Source organism: Protopterus annectens, chromosome 4.part1 (assembly GCF_019279795.1).
Source record: "Protopterus annectens isolate FY-2018-M chromosome 4.part1, PAN1.0, whole genome shotgun sequence".
Taxonomy (NCBI): Eukaryota; Metazoa; Chordata; order Ceratodontiformes; family Protopteridae; genus Protopterus; species Protopterus annectens.
In genome coordinates, this window is record NC_056734.1 from 656,780,643 (window position 1) to 656,793,106 (window position 12,464).

The following is a 12,464-nucleotide window of genomic DNA, read 5'->3' on the forward strand; positions in this document are numbered from 1 at the left end:
AGTTTTGGATCAGTATCAGTGTGCAGCAACATTAGTTCAGGAAAACAGAAGGAGAAATTATGCTTCTCATATAAAGTCAACTCTTGATATACAAATAAAGTTATGAAAACTAGAAGACAATTATATGGAATGAATACTGTCTTTCATTAGGGATATAAATGCAATATAATATGATAGATAATGTGTGCTGAATAATTTAAGAGGGAATAGACAAGCATGCTCATCTGTTGTGACAAAAATTTTTTTGCAAAATATTTCAATAAAATAAAAGCTGTTTAAAGAATAGTCTGTCTAAAGAATTTGATTGTATCAAATTGTAGATCTGCATGTAAATTATGACATAAACCAGAAGTCGTTATTCATCCTTTTGCTAGTATTAAGTTCTTTTTCCTGAGGAGTTGTGTATATTGCAATACCAAAACAGCTGTAGACATAGCATTATGCTCATTGTGTTGGAAGAACTGTGACAGAAATTCAGGAACGAAACTATGCTTATTTGTTTGCCATTCAAAAAACAAAATATTGCTAATGCCTTGTTTTAGCATACTCAAAATTGTGCTGTATGCGAAATGTTTAGGCTCATGGTTTTTCAGATAGTGGTTCCGAGTATAAGAAAAAGTACTTTGAATAATTTATTGTAGTTTTCGGGAATATAACTGGCAAAACAACAGAACTGCCAATTGGTTTCAATGATCAATTAAGTATCCAGCCAATGTTAAAACTGAAGTCATTAATGCATTAATTACATTGCACTGTACAATTAAAATTACTTCCCCAGTCATTTAACCTGATTGGTTATTTACATGTGAAAGTTCTTACAGATACAAGTAATTAAATTTCTTAATCTTTAATGCAATAAATTCTGTAATGCTTAACTACAGAAACACGCTCCTGTTCAAGATGTCTCTGTTGTCTTGCATTTACTTCTAATAATCTGCATAATGTGATATCTGACAGGGAGATCTCAGTGTTTTTCTGCATAGATATATGTATAAAAAGGTGTTCAAGATGTCTCTGTTGTCTTGCATTTACATCTAATAATCTGCATAATGTGATATCTGACAGGGAGATCTCAGTGTTTTTCTGCATAGATATATGTATAAAAAGGTGACAGTGATGCAGAAGTATTGAAAAAAAAAAATATATATATATATATATATATATATATATATATATTATATATATATATATATATATATATATATATATATATATATATATATATATATCTTAGAAAATAGAGTCCAATTAAGATTATAATGGTCATTAGTATTTTTGACAAACTTTGAGATTATATTGATTTATTCACTCCATTCATTCTTTCATTAATTAATTATTTTTCAAATACTCACTTCATGCAATACAGAGTCACTGAAAAGACAGTTCTTCCTATAGCACATAATATGCACAAGACAAAAAAAATGAATGGGATGCTAGACTATTGCAAGGTACTGACACACTTACATATAATTTATCCACCTGTGGCCCACCTAGTCAATTCACATTTCACTTACTTTTTGTTTGTGACATTCATAAAGAATGTGGAGCATCTAAATTAATTGCACATAAACCTGGACAGGCGTGTACATAAACCCAAGTAGACATGAATACATAAACCCAGGGTAGACATGTGTACATGAACCTAGGGTAGACATGAGTACATGCACCTAGGGAAGATGTGTACATGAACAAGTACATGAACCACGGGAAAGATGTGAGTACATGAACCTAGAGTAGACATATGTACATGAACACATGGTAGACAGTAGTACATGAACCCAGGGGAAGGCATGAGTACATAAATCCAGGGAAGACTTGAGTGTTCCACATAGAAAGCACCACTGCTGGCAGCTGAACTAGCAAACCACATAATGCTCATTTTAAAAGTTAAGATATTCATTTTCATCAGAGTACAAACATAAAAGGCACAAAACCATATAGTGCTGTCAGTTCAGGTGAAGAAAGAATATATATTTCTGGATAAAGGTGATATCTTTACTATTTTTGAATGCTGTTACATAAGTAAAGCTACTGAGAGAAGCATGATTCATGACATCTTACTCAGCTGATAATGTCTGCAGAAATATTACCCATCAAGGAATAGTAATGTAGAAATCTGAAGCTGCTGTCTTTGCAAATGCTGTACTTTGAGATGATGCAATTTCAGCTTTGATTAGATAACTTTTAGGCAAAGTGCAAAGGCACATCCCCTTACTCATAGGTGCAGGGGTAGTAGTCTTCATGAAAAGCAATACTTTTTGTCACTATTTCCTATGAATTATTTTCAAGACAATATTTTATTACAGAATTTTTTTTCATAAGAAACACTAATCAAACATTTTTGCACTGTTTTACGGTATGTGGCACTTGTGACTAATACAGTGCTCTCTAGATTGTGTAACTAGACAGGTAGGAAGATCAAGGCTCAGAAAGGGAAATGTGTGTGTGTGTGTGTGTGTGTGTGTGTGTGTGTGTGTGTGGGGGGGGGGGCATGTGGGTATGTGGGTGTGGGTGTGCATTTGTATGCGTGTAAAACAATCCACTTCCCCGAGAAGAATACCTTTAAAGGGGGCTTGGGGCTTGGCATAATGGTTAAGGTATTTACATCAAGAATACAAGATAAAGGGCTTAATTCTCACCTTTGTGGAAAGTGGTTAAGCTTAAAATGGCACCCAAGGGCAGCTAGCCTTGTACTTATATATGAACTTATGAAACATTATGCAATAGTCCCACATTTGGCATGTTAAGTGATTTGAATGATTGGAAGCTGGATGTGTGCACAAGGATATATTTAGTGAATGTCATAAGTGCAAATCAATATAGCCGAACATCACTTTCAGCACATTAACTTTGTCCTTTCCCCAGTGTTATGTGTCCATGGATATAGTATATATAAGTTGGGGTTTGCATGGGTGGGAATTGCTTTCAAGCAAATGACCATTTATTTATATATCACTGAAAATGTTTTTAATGATATGGACACATTCCTGAAAATGGGCAAAATTGCCATTGATGAGTCATCATGAATTTGAATGAATATTCTAGAGATCATAGAGTGGACCCCTTCATGTGTAACCTAATCATGCTTATCTTGCATTGTAATAGTGATATTATGTTTGTATAAATTGCTTTCTTCTACTGCATAATTTATAAGCTGCATGTGTTCTTGATCTCATAATATATATTGGCATGTTTTAGTTATTGCCCAAGTCTAAGCCTGAAATTAGTCCATTGGATCAGTGCCCTACACCAGTAAATAAAGTACGACATAAAATAAAAATAGAATATCATCCTGCTTCATTTGCTTATTCATAAATAATGTGATTTTAATAGTTCATCACAAACTCAAGGCTTTATATGCTTCCACAGTAAATAATGAAGGATCTGATTGCTGGCAAAACAGAAGGGCAACACAAGTCCAGAAGCTGCAGAGGATGCAGTCAAGATGGTCAAATTCCAGGAATGCCAGCTGCAGATGAATGAGGATGGGGTCTGTGACATGGCTAAACAACGATGATTGGGGACCAGAAATTTGTCTGGATGCTTATATGAAAGCTTTTATCTAAACACCATTTTTTCAGTTATGTACCAATGCAAGATGTTCATAAATTATCTTCAGCAGTTTGTATTCTTGGATATAGTAAAAAAAAAACTGTATCAGTATGACTGCATATCAGACACTGCTGTGTTTTTAGATTTTTTTTTCTGTATATTAGTATAAAAAGCAATAAGGAAGGAATTATAAAACACACACACACACACACACACACACACACACACACACACACACACACACACACACACACACACACAGTACTTAATGCATATTATCAACTGATCCATGGAAAATATATTTTTCAAATGGCTTAATCTTGTCAAAGCTGACATGAATATGATTACATTGGGTATTTTATTTGTCTTTGCTGTCATCTGATATTTTTCACAAATGTTTTGTAAGTAAGGGGGCAATATCGAATGAAAAGTTTTTCTGCCAAAGAACCACTGTCTGCCACAATCGTCTTCTTTTTGTCCTTGTTCATGTAATTCCAAAGATGCAATGCATAGGAATTACTGAAAGCAGGCATAACTGTTACAGGCTCAAAATATTCTTCCCATTTAGCAAAAGGGATTGGATAAAACCTGTTGGGGTGTAAGACAGAAATATTGTGGCAGTTGATATCTCCAGTTTTAGTGAAATCAGGCAAATCACAATAGATCTTTAGTATGTGTGTTACAAGGCGTGGGCCATTATTCCCCCAAACATTTCGTCTGTAGTTTCTAACAAAATTCTTCATACACTTCCATGGAAAATAATGATGTCTTTCAAATCCCATGACACCATTACTAGATGAGGAAGATGACTCTGCAGCAAGAAAATTGCGTTTTGGAATTTGTCTTACTGATATAACATCAGTATCAAAGTAAATCCCACCATATTTCCACAGTAGTGCCAAGCGACTTGCATCAGAAATGACATGAATCCAGTATATTTCATTGGCAGGGTTGACCTTTGAAAAATACAAGAGAAACATGATGGTTAATCATCATTTCTATCAAGTGAAAGAAAAAAATATGTTACTAAACTCTTATTTTTTGTTTTATTTTAGTGTACTGTGTGTAGGTATTCCATTTATTACAAAGTGTAAGCATGATCCTGGTAGCTGTAATGCTATTTATCTTCCATTTTCCATATAGGAATCTAACCTGCTCTAAAAACAGAAATTATTTGCATATGAGGGATGTATCAAACTAGATTATTCAATAACAAAAGAAAAATAGAGCGATTCCACCAAGGCACGACTCCACTGGTATTTTCCACATGAACAAGCTTTATTGAAACACACTTTCTTCAGAATAAAACCATAAACGCTGTTATCATGACAGATGCATTTTTGTCCTCTAATGACTTCCTCAGATGAAACAGTTATTTTACAATTCTTCCCCTAAAATACTCTCCACTTAATTAATACTGCTATCCAATTGGTGTATATTGTTAATGTGGTCACATGTACTTAATAGATGTTCAGTCCTATAAAACTTTTTTTTAAAATTCCTTTAAAACAAACAGTCCTTTAAAACAGTCCTTTATGGGGATTCAAAGATGGCTGCCATGCTGTAAACACTGCTAAACTGCAGCTCTTCAATTAACCCGAGGAAAATCTCTGATCTGAGTGGATATCAGGAGTTTTAAACATCAAATTGACGATAAAAAGTTGCATTTATACTTACCTAATCTAAAATCAGTTAAAAAAGTGGGAAAAAAAGTATTTATCCATCAGGATTACAAGTGATTACTTTGCTCTGAAGAGAAAAACAAACAAAGGACCGTGTGCTTTCTTTATTTTTCCTTTCTGCTTGGGGAAAGAAAAATCTTGCAACAAGGAAGAACCATGGAAACAACTACTACTAAGACAAAGTTGTCTGAACTACAGTCACCAGTAAAGGATGGAACTGCGAAAAAACAAAGGATTACTAGACAGCAGGAACAACAGAAACCAGAAACTAGATCCAGGACTGATCAGCCACTAAACATGGAGGATATCAAACACGCTTTACTACCTATACAGGAAGCTCTAAAGGACTTGACCTCACAAATACAAACATTTGGAGTTTTATGCAATCAATTGCTTCAGAGAATGGACAAAACTGAGACTAGAATTTCTGAAATAGAGGACAAAATTGACATGCTGGAGAAAAAATCAAAGGTATGTGATGTGGATGTACAAGCCATGCAAAATAAACTTATTGATTGAGAAGCAAGGTCTAGAAGAAATAATATTATTATAAGAGGAATCCCTGAAAACATCCAGTATGCAGAGCTAATACCAGCCATAACACAAATATTTGAAATCCTGTTAAATGATGCTGATAGGGTGAAACAGATTGTAATAGAAAGGGCACACAGAGCGCTGAGAGAGGTACAAGCTTCTACTATGCCTAGACCTGTATATGTTAAGATATTGAACTTTCAAGATGTTAGCAAAATACTGTTTACTGCAAAAAAAAAAAAAATGGTGGCTATGTTATGTGGAAAAATGTTAAAATATTTCTGGTTCAAGATTTACCATTACAAGTAAGGCAGGCTAGACAGTCTTTATCTGCTTACTGTAAATTTCTGATTGATAAACAAATTAAATTCCAGATGAAATACCCCAATATGCTTACATTTATGGTGGATGGCACTAAATATTCTGTTTCCAATAAAAATCAGGCAAAAGAAGTGTTTCTGAAAGTTTTTAAAGTTCTACCTGCATCAGAGGGCTGAAAAGAACTTCCATTGAGACTGGCATGTTCCTGTAGTCAGATCCAGCATGTATTTTACCTCAAGGCTTTTCTAATCCTTTGTTTCTTCACTAAACTGTTCAGGCCTCTGAAAAAGCAATAAAACTGTTTGTTTATGCTATTCTGAGGGTCTGCTGTCTGGTTTCCAGACTTTTATGACCTCCAAGGTCTATTTCCATTGTGTGGTAAACAGGAAATGCCTGGATTTTAACTGAGTGTGTCGATTTGGATGTAACACTTCCTGTGGTCCTGCTGTGAAAGAGGTCCCCCGTCATGAGTATTTCTGATGGTTTCCTGGCTTGAGAAGACAAAGAGAACTGAAAATAATGTGTTAATGTTCTTTTTATAACGAAATAACATTACAGTATGTACTTAAAGCACATAATAACATGTACTTTTACTATTTTTTTCTTCTTTTATAGGTGTGAACCAAAATCGTTTTTTTTACTATATGTAGTGAGTGGCAGGCACTGTGTAGGGTACAGATTTAAAATGTAGGATGCATTTTTTTTTCTCTCTCTCCTCTCTTCTGTAAAAAGTTTATGTACATAATGATTGCAACAAAACAGATACTTAAGGTAGGATAAAATAAGTACCCAATCTACTAAAACTTTCCTTTACACAGTAATAACCTTAGAAATGAGATTTGTTTAATTAATAGTTAAACCAAAGCTGTAGTTAAGTAGCGGTGTTTGGTAGGGAATGTGTAGTTTAGACTTTGATGTAGATATGCTAGAATATATAGGTTGTAAGTTTAGGAAATGTTTTAAATGTTATTACCTGAAGTTTTCAATGTGTTGGTGTGTTTAACCTTGTTTATATTTTCTCTTATACAAGACCTATATAAATCCTGGTCCAGGGGTAAAGTGGGTAAGCACTGGTTAGGGACGGGATGTAGGAAATGCTTCCAAATTAGATATAGTGTACAGTCAATACATGTCAATTTGATAATTCCCCTCTTATATTGTTATTTGATACCAAGACCTGAATGTGGGAGTTGAACTCATGGAATGTTAAAGGGCTCCAGAACTTGAAGAAGAGAAAGCTGTTGCTACACATATTATTACAGGACAAAGCACTGTTTGTATTTCTACAGGAAACACATTTGATGAATGAACAATGGAATGATATTAGATAAAAGAACTGGATTAGAGAGCTAGTGACATCAGAAGGTAAGACAAACAGTGTGGAGTGGCTATAATTATCAAAACCCAATACAAAGATAGGATTTTAGACTCCAAAGTGGATCCAAATGGGCGATGGTGTTATGTGATTTTATCGGATAATGCATTTGATAAACCTATCCTACTTTTGAATATATATGCCCATGTAATGATCAACACAGTTTCATAGCATCATTATATCCAATATTAACACAATATGATGGTTATTATTTTGTTGTGGGTGGGGACTGGAATACCTATCAAAATCCAAAGTTGGATAGGTCTTGTCCACAAAGAGCATTTAATAAGCAGGCCGGGATAGCATTAAATGATTTTAAGGAAGATTTTCAATTATATGACCCCTTTTTTTATTCACAAGATATTAATAATGCAAATAAATACACCTTCTATTCACCATGCCACAAAATGTGGGCTAGAATAGATTACTTTTTGATATCTAAAGCACTAACAAATTTAGAACCAGTGGTGGTTATACATACTCGTCATCTATCAGATCACTCAAAAATTTCGTTAAAATTTTCTAAAGATTTAAAAGACACAAGAAGGCATGGGGGTTATAATTGGTCACTCAACCCAAATCTTTTAAGTAAGAAAGAGATAGCAGACGGAATTATAAAATATTTGAAAGAATTTACAGATAGCTTGAAGCTCCAAAACATACTCCTGACATTGAATGGGCGACAGCTAAAGCTCAAATTAGAGGATTTCTTATACAAAAAGCCTCATATTATAAGAAAATTCATAATAGTGATATTCAAAAACTAGAAATAAGAATAAAACAACTTGATAATGAGCTGATTCAGAATTTTAACGCTCAAACTGAGGAGGAAATGTTGAAGCTTCAAAGGGATATCGTTTTGCTTCATAATAATAAATTAACACTTCAAGAACATAGGTGTTTAGTGAAATATGCTAATAATGTTCAAATACCATCAAAAGCACTGGCAAAGATTATAAATCAATCAAAAACAACTGGATATATTTCAGAAATACAGTATAACGGCACAATATATTCTAAAACTGAGGATATTGTTGATGTTTTTGGGAAAATCTATACTAAGGTGTATGAAGGGCAAACTGATAGGTCTCTACATAACCAGAATAAAAGTTTTCTGCAAAAATTTAACTTTCCAGAATTAGAAGAGAGCCTGCAAAGTGACCTGATTAAACCTATTTCTAAAGAAGAAATAGTATATACAATTCAACATATGAAAGCACATAAGCCGCCAGGGTCTGATGGTATTACAGCTGAATTTTACAAAGAGTTTGCTGATAGTTTGGGAAAAGAATTGCCTCATGTATTTAATTATATAACTAAAAATAAAATTAGTGACCCCCATCTCAATGCGTCAAAAACAATTTTCAAACATAAAACCAATTCAGATCCCCTTAACCCAGATAATTACAGACCAATAGCACTACTGAATGTGGATATGAAAATTTTAACATCAATTATAGCATCGAGACTAAAGAAGGTTTTGATATATCTAATTTCTAAGGAACAAGCTGGATTTATGGCAACTAGACAAACTAGCGATAACACACTTACACTGCATAATATGATGACGTATGCTAAACAAAACAACTTTAATATCTATGCTCTTATAATAGATGCCCAGAAAGCATTTGATAGAGTAGACATAATTTTTTTTGTTTGATGTGTTACCCTATTTTAACTTGCCCCAAGAATTCATTCAGATACTACAAATATTATATAGTAATCCATACACTACGCTATACATCAATAGGACTTATTCTAACAGAATACAGATTAAAAATGGTACTCGTCAGGGTTGTCCCATGTCCTCCTTATTGTTTAACCTATATCTAGAACCCCTATTTTTATATATCAAGCAAAATTTGTATCATAATGCACCAATAATTTATAGGAATAAAATATTAATGTCAGCATTCGCCGATGATCTTATTATTTATTGTACAACCCCAATTTCGGACAGTGAAAAGATATTAAAGCTCATAAACGAATTTTTGGTAGTTTCTAATTATAAAATTAACTTACAGAAATCGAATATCTTCCTGTTAAGAACCCCAAAACCTTTTTCATTAATGGCCCTGATGGGGAAGTTAACATGTAAAGAAAATATTAAATATTTGGGTATCAACTTCTCTACGGATAATAAGGACTTTTATAACAATAATGTTAAACGAGTATGGGAACACATAATAGCTGATTGTGACAGATGGAAGAATTTAAAACTACCGGTATTAGCAAAAGTATCAATAGTGAAAATGAATATACTAGCACGAATGTTATATATGTTTAGGTCTGCCCAATTATCAATTTCAAAAACAGTTTTTAAACAAATGCATAAAGATCTAGCTAAATTTATCTGGAACACAAAAAGAACTAGAATATCTTATGAGAAATTAATGACCCCTAAAACAAGAGGGGGACTTGAGCTACCAAACTTTGAAGCATATTATTTGATTGTAAACGCTAATCAAATTTTAAGAATTGCTAATTATGATGTAACAAATACAAAATGGATACCAACTTGGGTAGTCTTGAATCATAAGCATATTTTGGATAGGAAAATAAGTCCTAAAGCATTACCCTTTATGGACAAAATTAGTCTGATAAAATATGAGGTCATGGACCACATAATAACCTGTGTCTCATCTTTGCAAACTTTATTTCAGCCCATAGATTTATTGCAATATATGATGGTTCTTCAACCTTTCCACAGGAATCCTAATTTTAAACTAAATAATCAGCTGATCGATCTCAGCAAATTTCCATTAATAGTTAATCTGACTCTATTTGATGTTTTTAATAAACTTGACTTATCGGCTTTACAAATTAGACAGGAAATGAATCTACCTAGAAGTTACATTGTTATAATGAGACAAGTTAAAGAACTTGCCTTGAGCTATTTTAGGAACTTTAAACCTGCAGCCAGATTTGTGGATAAATGCTCTGAATTGTGGCAAGCTATCCAACAAGACACTAAATTTATAGCAACTGCATACAAATTAATTAAGGATTTGAAATTTCAGGACAAAATTTTGCTTTCAGAGTATTGGGTAAACAAAGTAACAGAAACAGACAATCAGATATTAAAAGCAATTGATATAACTAGGAAATCAGTTTCTTTTCAAAAACTGATGTACACGCAATTGATGATTTGGAACAATGCATATTACACACATCTTAGATTACATAAATTTAACCCTAGGAATTATCCAATTTGTCCATACTGTGCAGATCAAACAGCGGATCTTCTTCATATGTTCTGGAGTTGTAAATGCGTATATAAACTTTGGAACACTGTTAAAGTACAACTGCAAAAGATGGGTTATCAAAGTTCTACACTGTCATGGGAATTTATGATTCTACACATTCCTCCAAGAGAGCTTTCCAGATCGCAAACTATTATTTGTATGAATATTTTTTTGCTGATGAAACTCTATATAGCCACAAATTGGCTAGAACCACATAAGACATCATGGAATAATTTTAAGCTTGTGGCTATAAAACATATACTAGCACATAAATTACTTCTGAAACAAACTAACAAAAATATTAATAACCCAAAATATGGGAAAAGGTCTTCAATATTATATTAGCATGATACTGATTTTAGGAATATATTAAATATAGGAAGCATTTCATGTACATATTGTATAAATGGTTTGTAGTAGTTATAGTGTATTATGTGTGTGATGTTTATTGTATTTTTGTAATGTTTTTGAAAAATATATTTCAATAAAAATTTATTATGGAAAAAAAAACAGTCCTTTAAAACAGTTCTAAACACATACATACATATATAAATATATAAATATCAAAATATCCACAATACCTTCTTTAAACTCTAATAGATATAAATATATAAATATAAATACAAATAAGGTTTAGGTTTATACATGTTAAAAACCTTTTAAAACAAACTTTTTTCTCCATACAATAGCACCATCTTGTGTCCAAAGAAAGAATTAAAATCCTAATCAAGTGCTTTTTAGATAAAAGGTTCAAACAGTAATATAGTAAAATGCATACATTTTCTTTTTTTCTCTTTTTGAACCAGAATAAATTATTGCACATGCACTTTTGATGTTGCAGTCCTTAGTTTTGTCCTAAGGTAAGAAGTATTACATTTTTTTAAATTAATATACATAAAGGGATTCATTTTTCCAGAGTCACTAGAGCTTTGCAGCCCTTAACTTTAAAACTGGAACTAGAAAGACTATGTCATTCAGACCTTGACATCTAGTAGCTTCCAGGGATAGTTGCCACAGTAGTTCTTTGTATTCAGTGGAAGTCTTCCATGGACCTCCTCTTATGTCCTTTGGAATTACTTCCAATACAAAGAATTTAAATTTACCTTCTTGACAGCTTATTGTGTGCATTCTTGGTACATTTTGTTCTAATTTCATGGATTCTGTTTTTTAACTTTCTTTCTGATTTACCTACATAGAAAGCTTCACAATGGTCACAAAGCCCTATGTTCACTATACCACTAGTATCACAATTTGCATAGTCCCTACTACTAATAAGTCTATCCCTACTGCTAACCAGAATAATGTATATCCCTACTGCTAACCAGAATTTTAAAAAATGTAACACTTCTTACCTTACCTATTTGTTTTGGCTGTTAGATTATTCAATAAATGTGGTAGTGATGAGCTATGAATACCTTCTCTTTTATGATCTAATATAAACTTTACATTTTTTCTCTTATGGTCTAAAATATATAAACTATGGCATTCCCAAAATAATGCTTCTGTCAAAACTGGAGCATAGTTATTATTGTATAGCACTTTCTAAAACAATTCTAAAGAAAAAAAGAAGGCATTAGTGGTGATATTTTAAATTTGATCAGTATGAATCCAGGTTAGTTCTAGTGGCTTACCCATTTTATTTATTTATGTATTTACATTAGAATGCTGGGAAAGTGTGAATGGGCAGGTATCCATTTTCAGCACAGCCATAGACAGAAAAGCTCCAAAGTATTAAAAACATTTGAAAACATTAAT

The 12,464-nt window shown here is 32.8% G+C and overlaps 1 protein-coding gene across 3 annotated transcripts in view; it reads right to left on the reverse strand.

Annotated features, from left to right (window-relative positions):
• Window positions 1-3,773: 3,773 nt before the first annotated feature.
• The window catches only part of LOC122801004 (alpha-1,4-N-acetylglucosaminyltransferase-like), a 1,504,136-nt gene continuing 1,495,445 nt past the window's right edge, over window positions 3,774-12,464 (reverse strand). For all 3 annotated transcript variants that reach the window (XM_044070450.1, XM_044070448.1, XM_044070451.1), the window contains one exon: window positions 3,774-4,508. In XM_044070450.1, coding sequence (XP_043926385.1) covers window positions 3,927-4,508 — 582 coding nt within the window. In that variant the 3' untranslated portion in view covers window positions 3,774-3,926. The remainder of the gene's footprint in view (window positions 4,509-12,464) is intronic.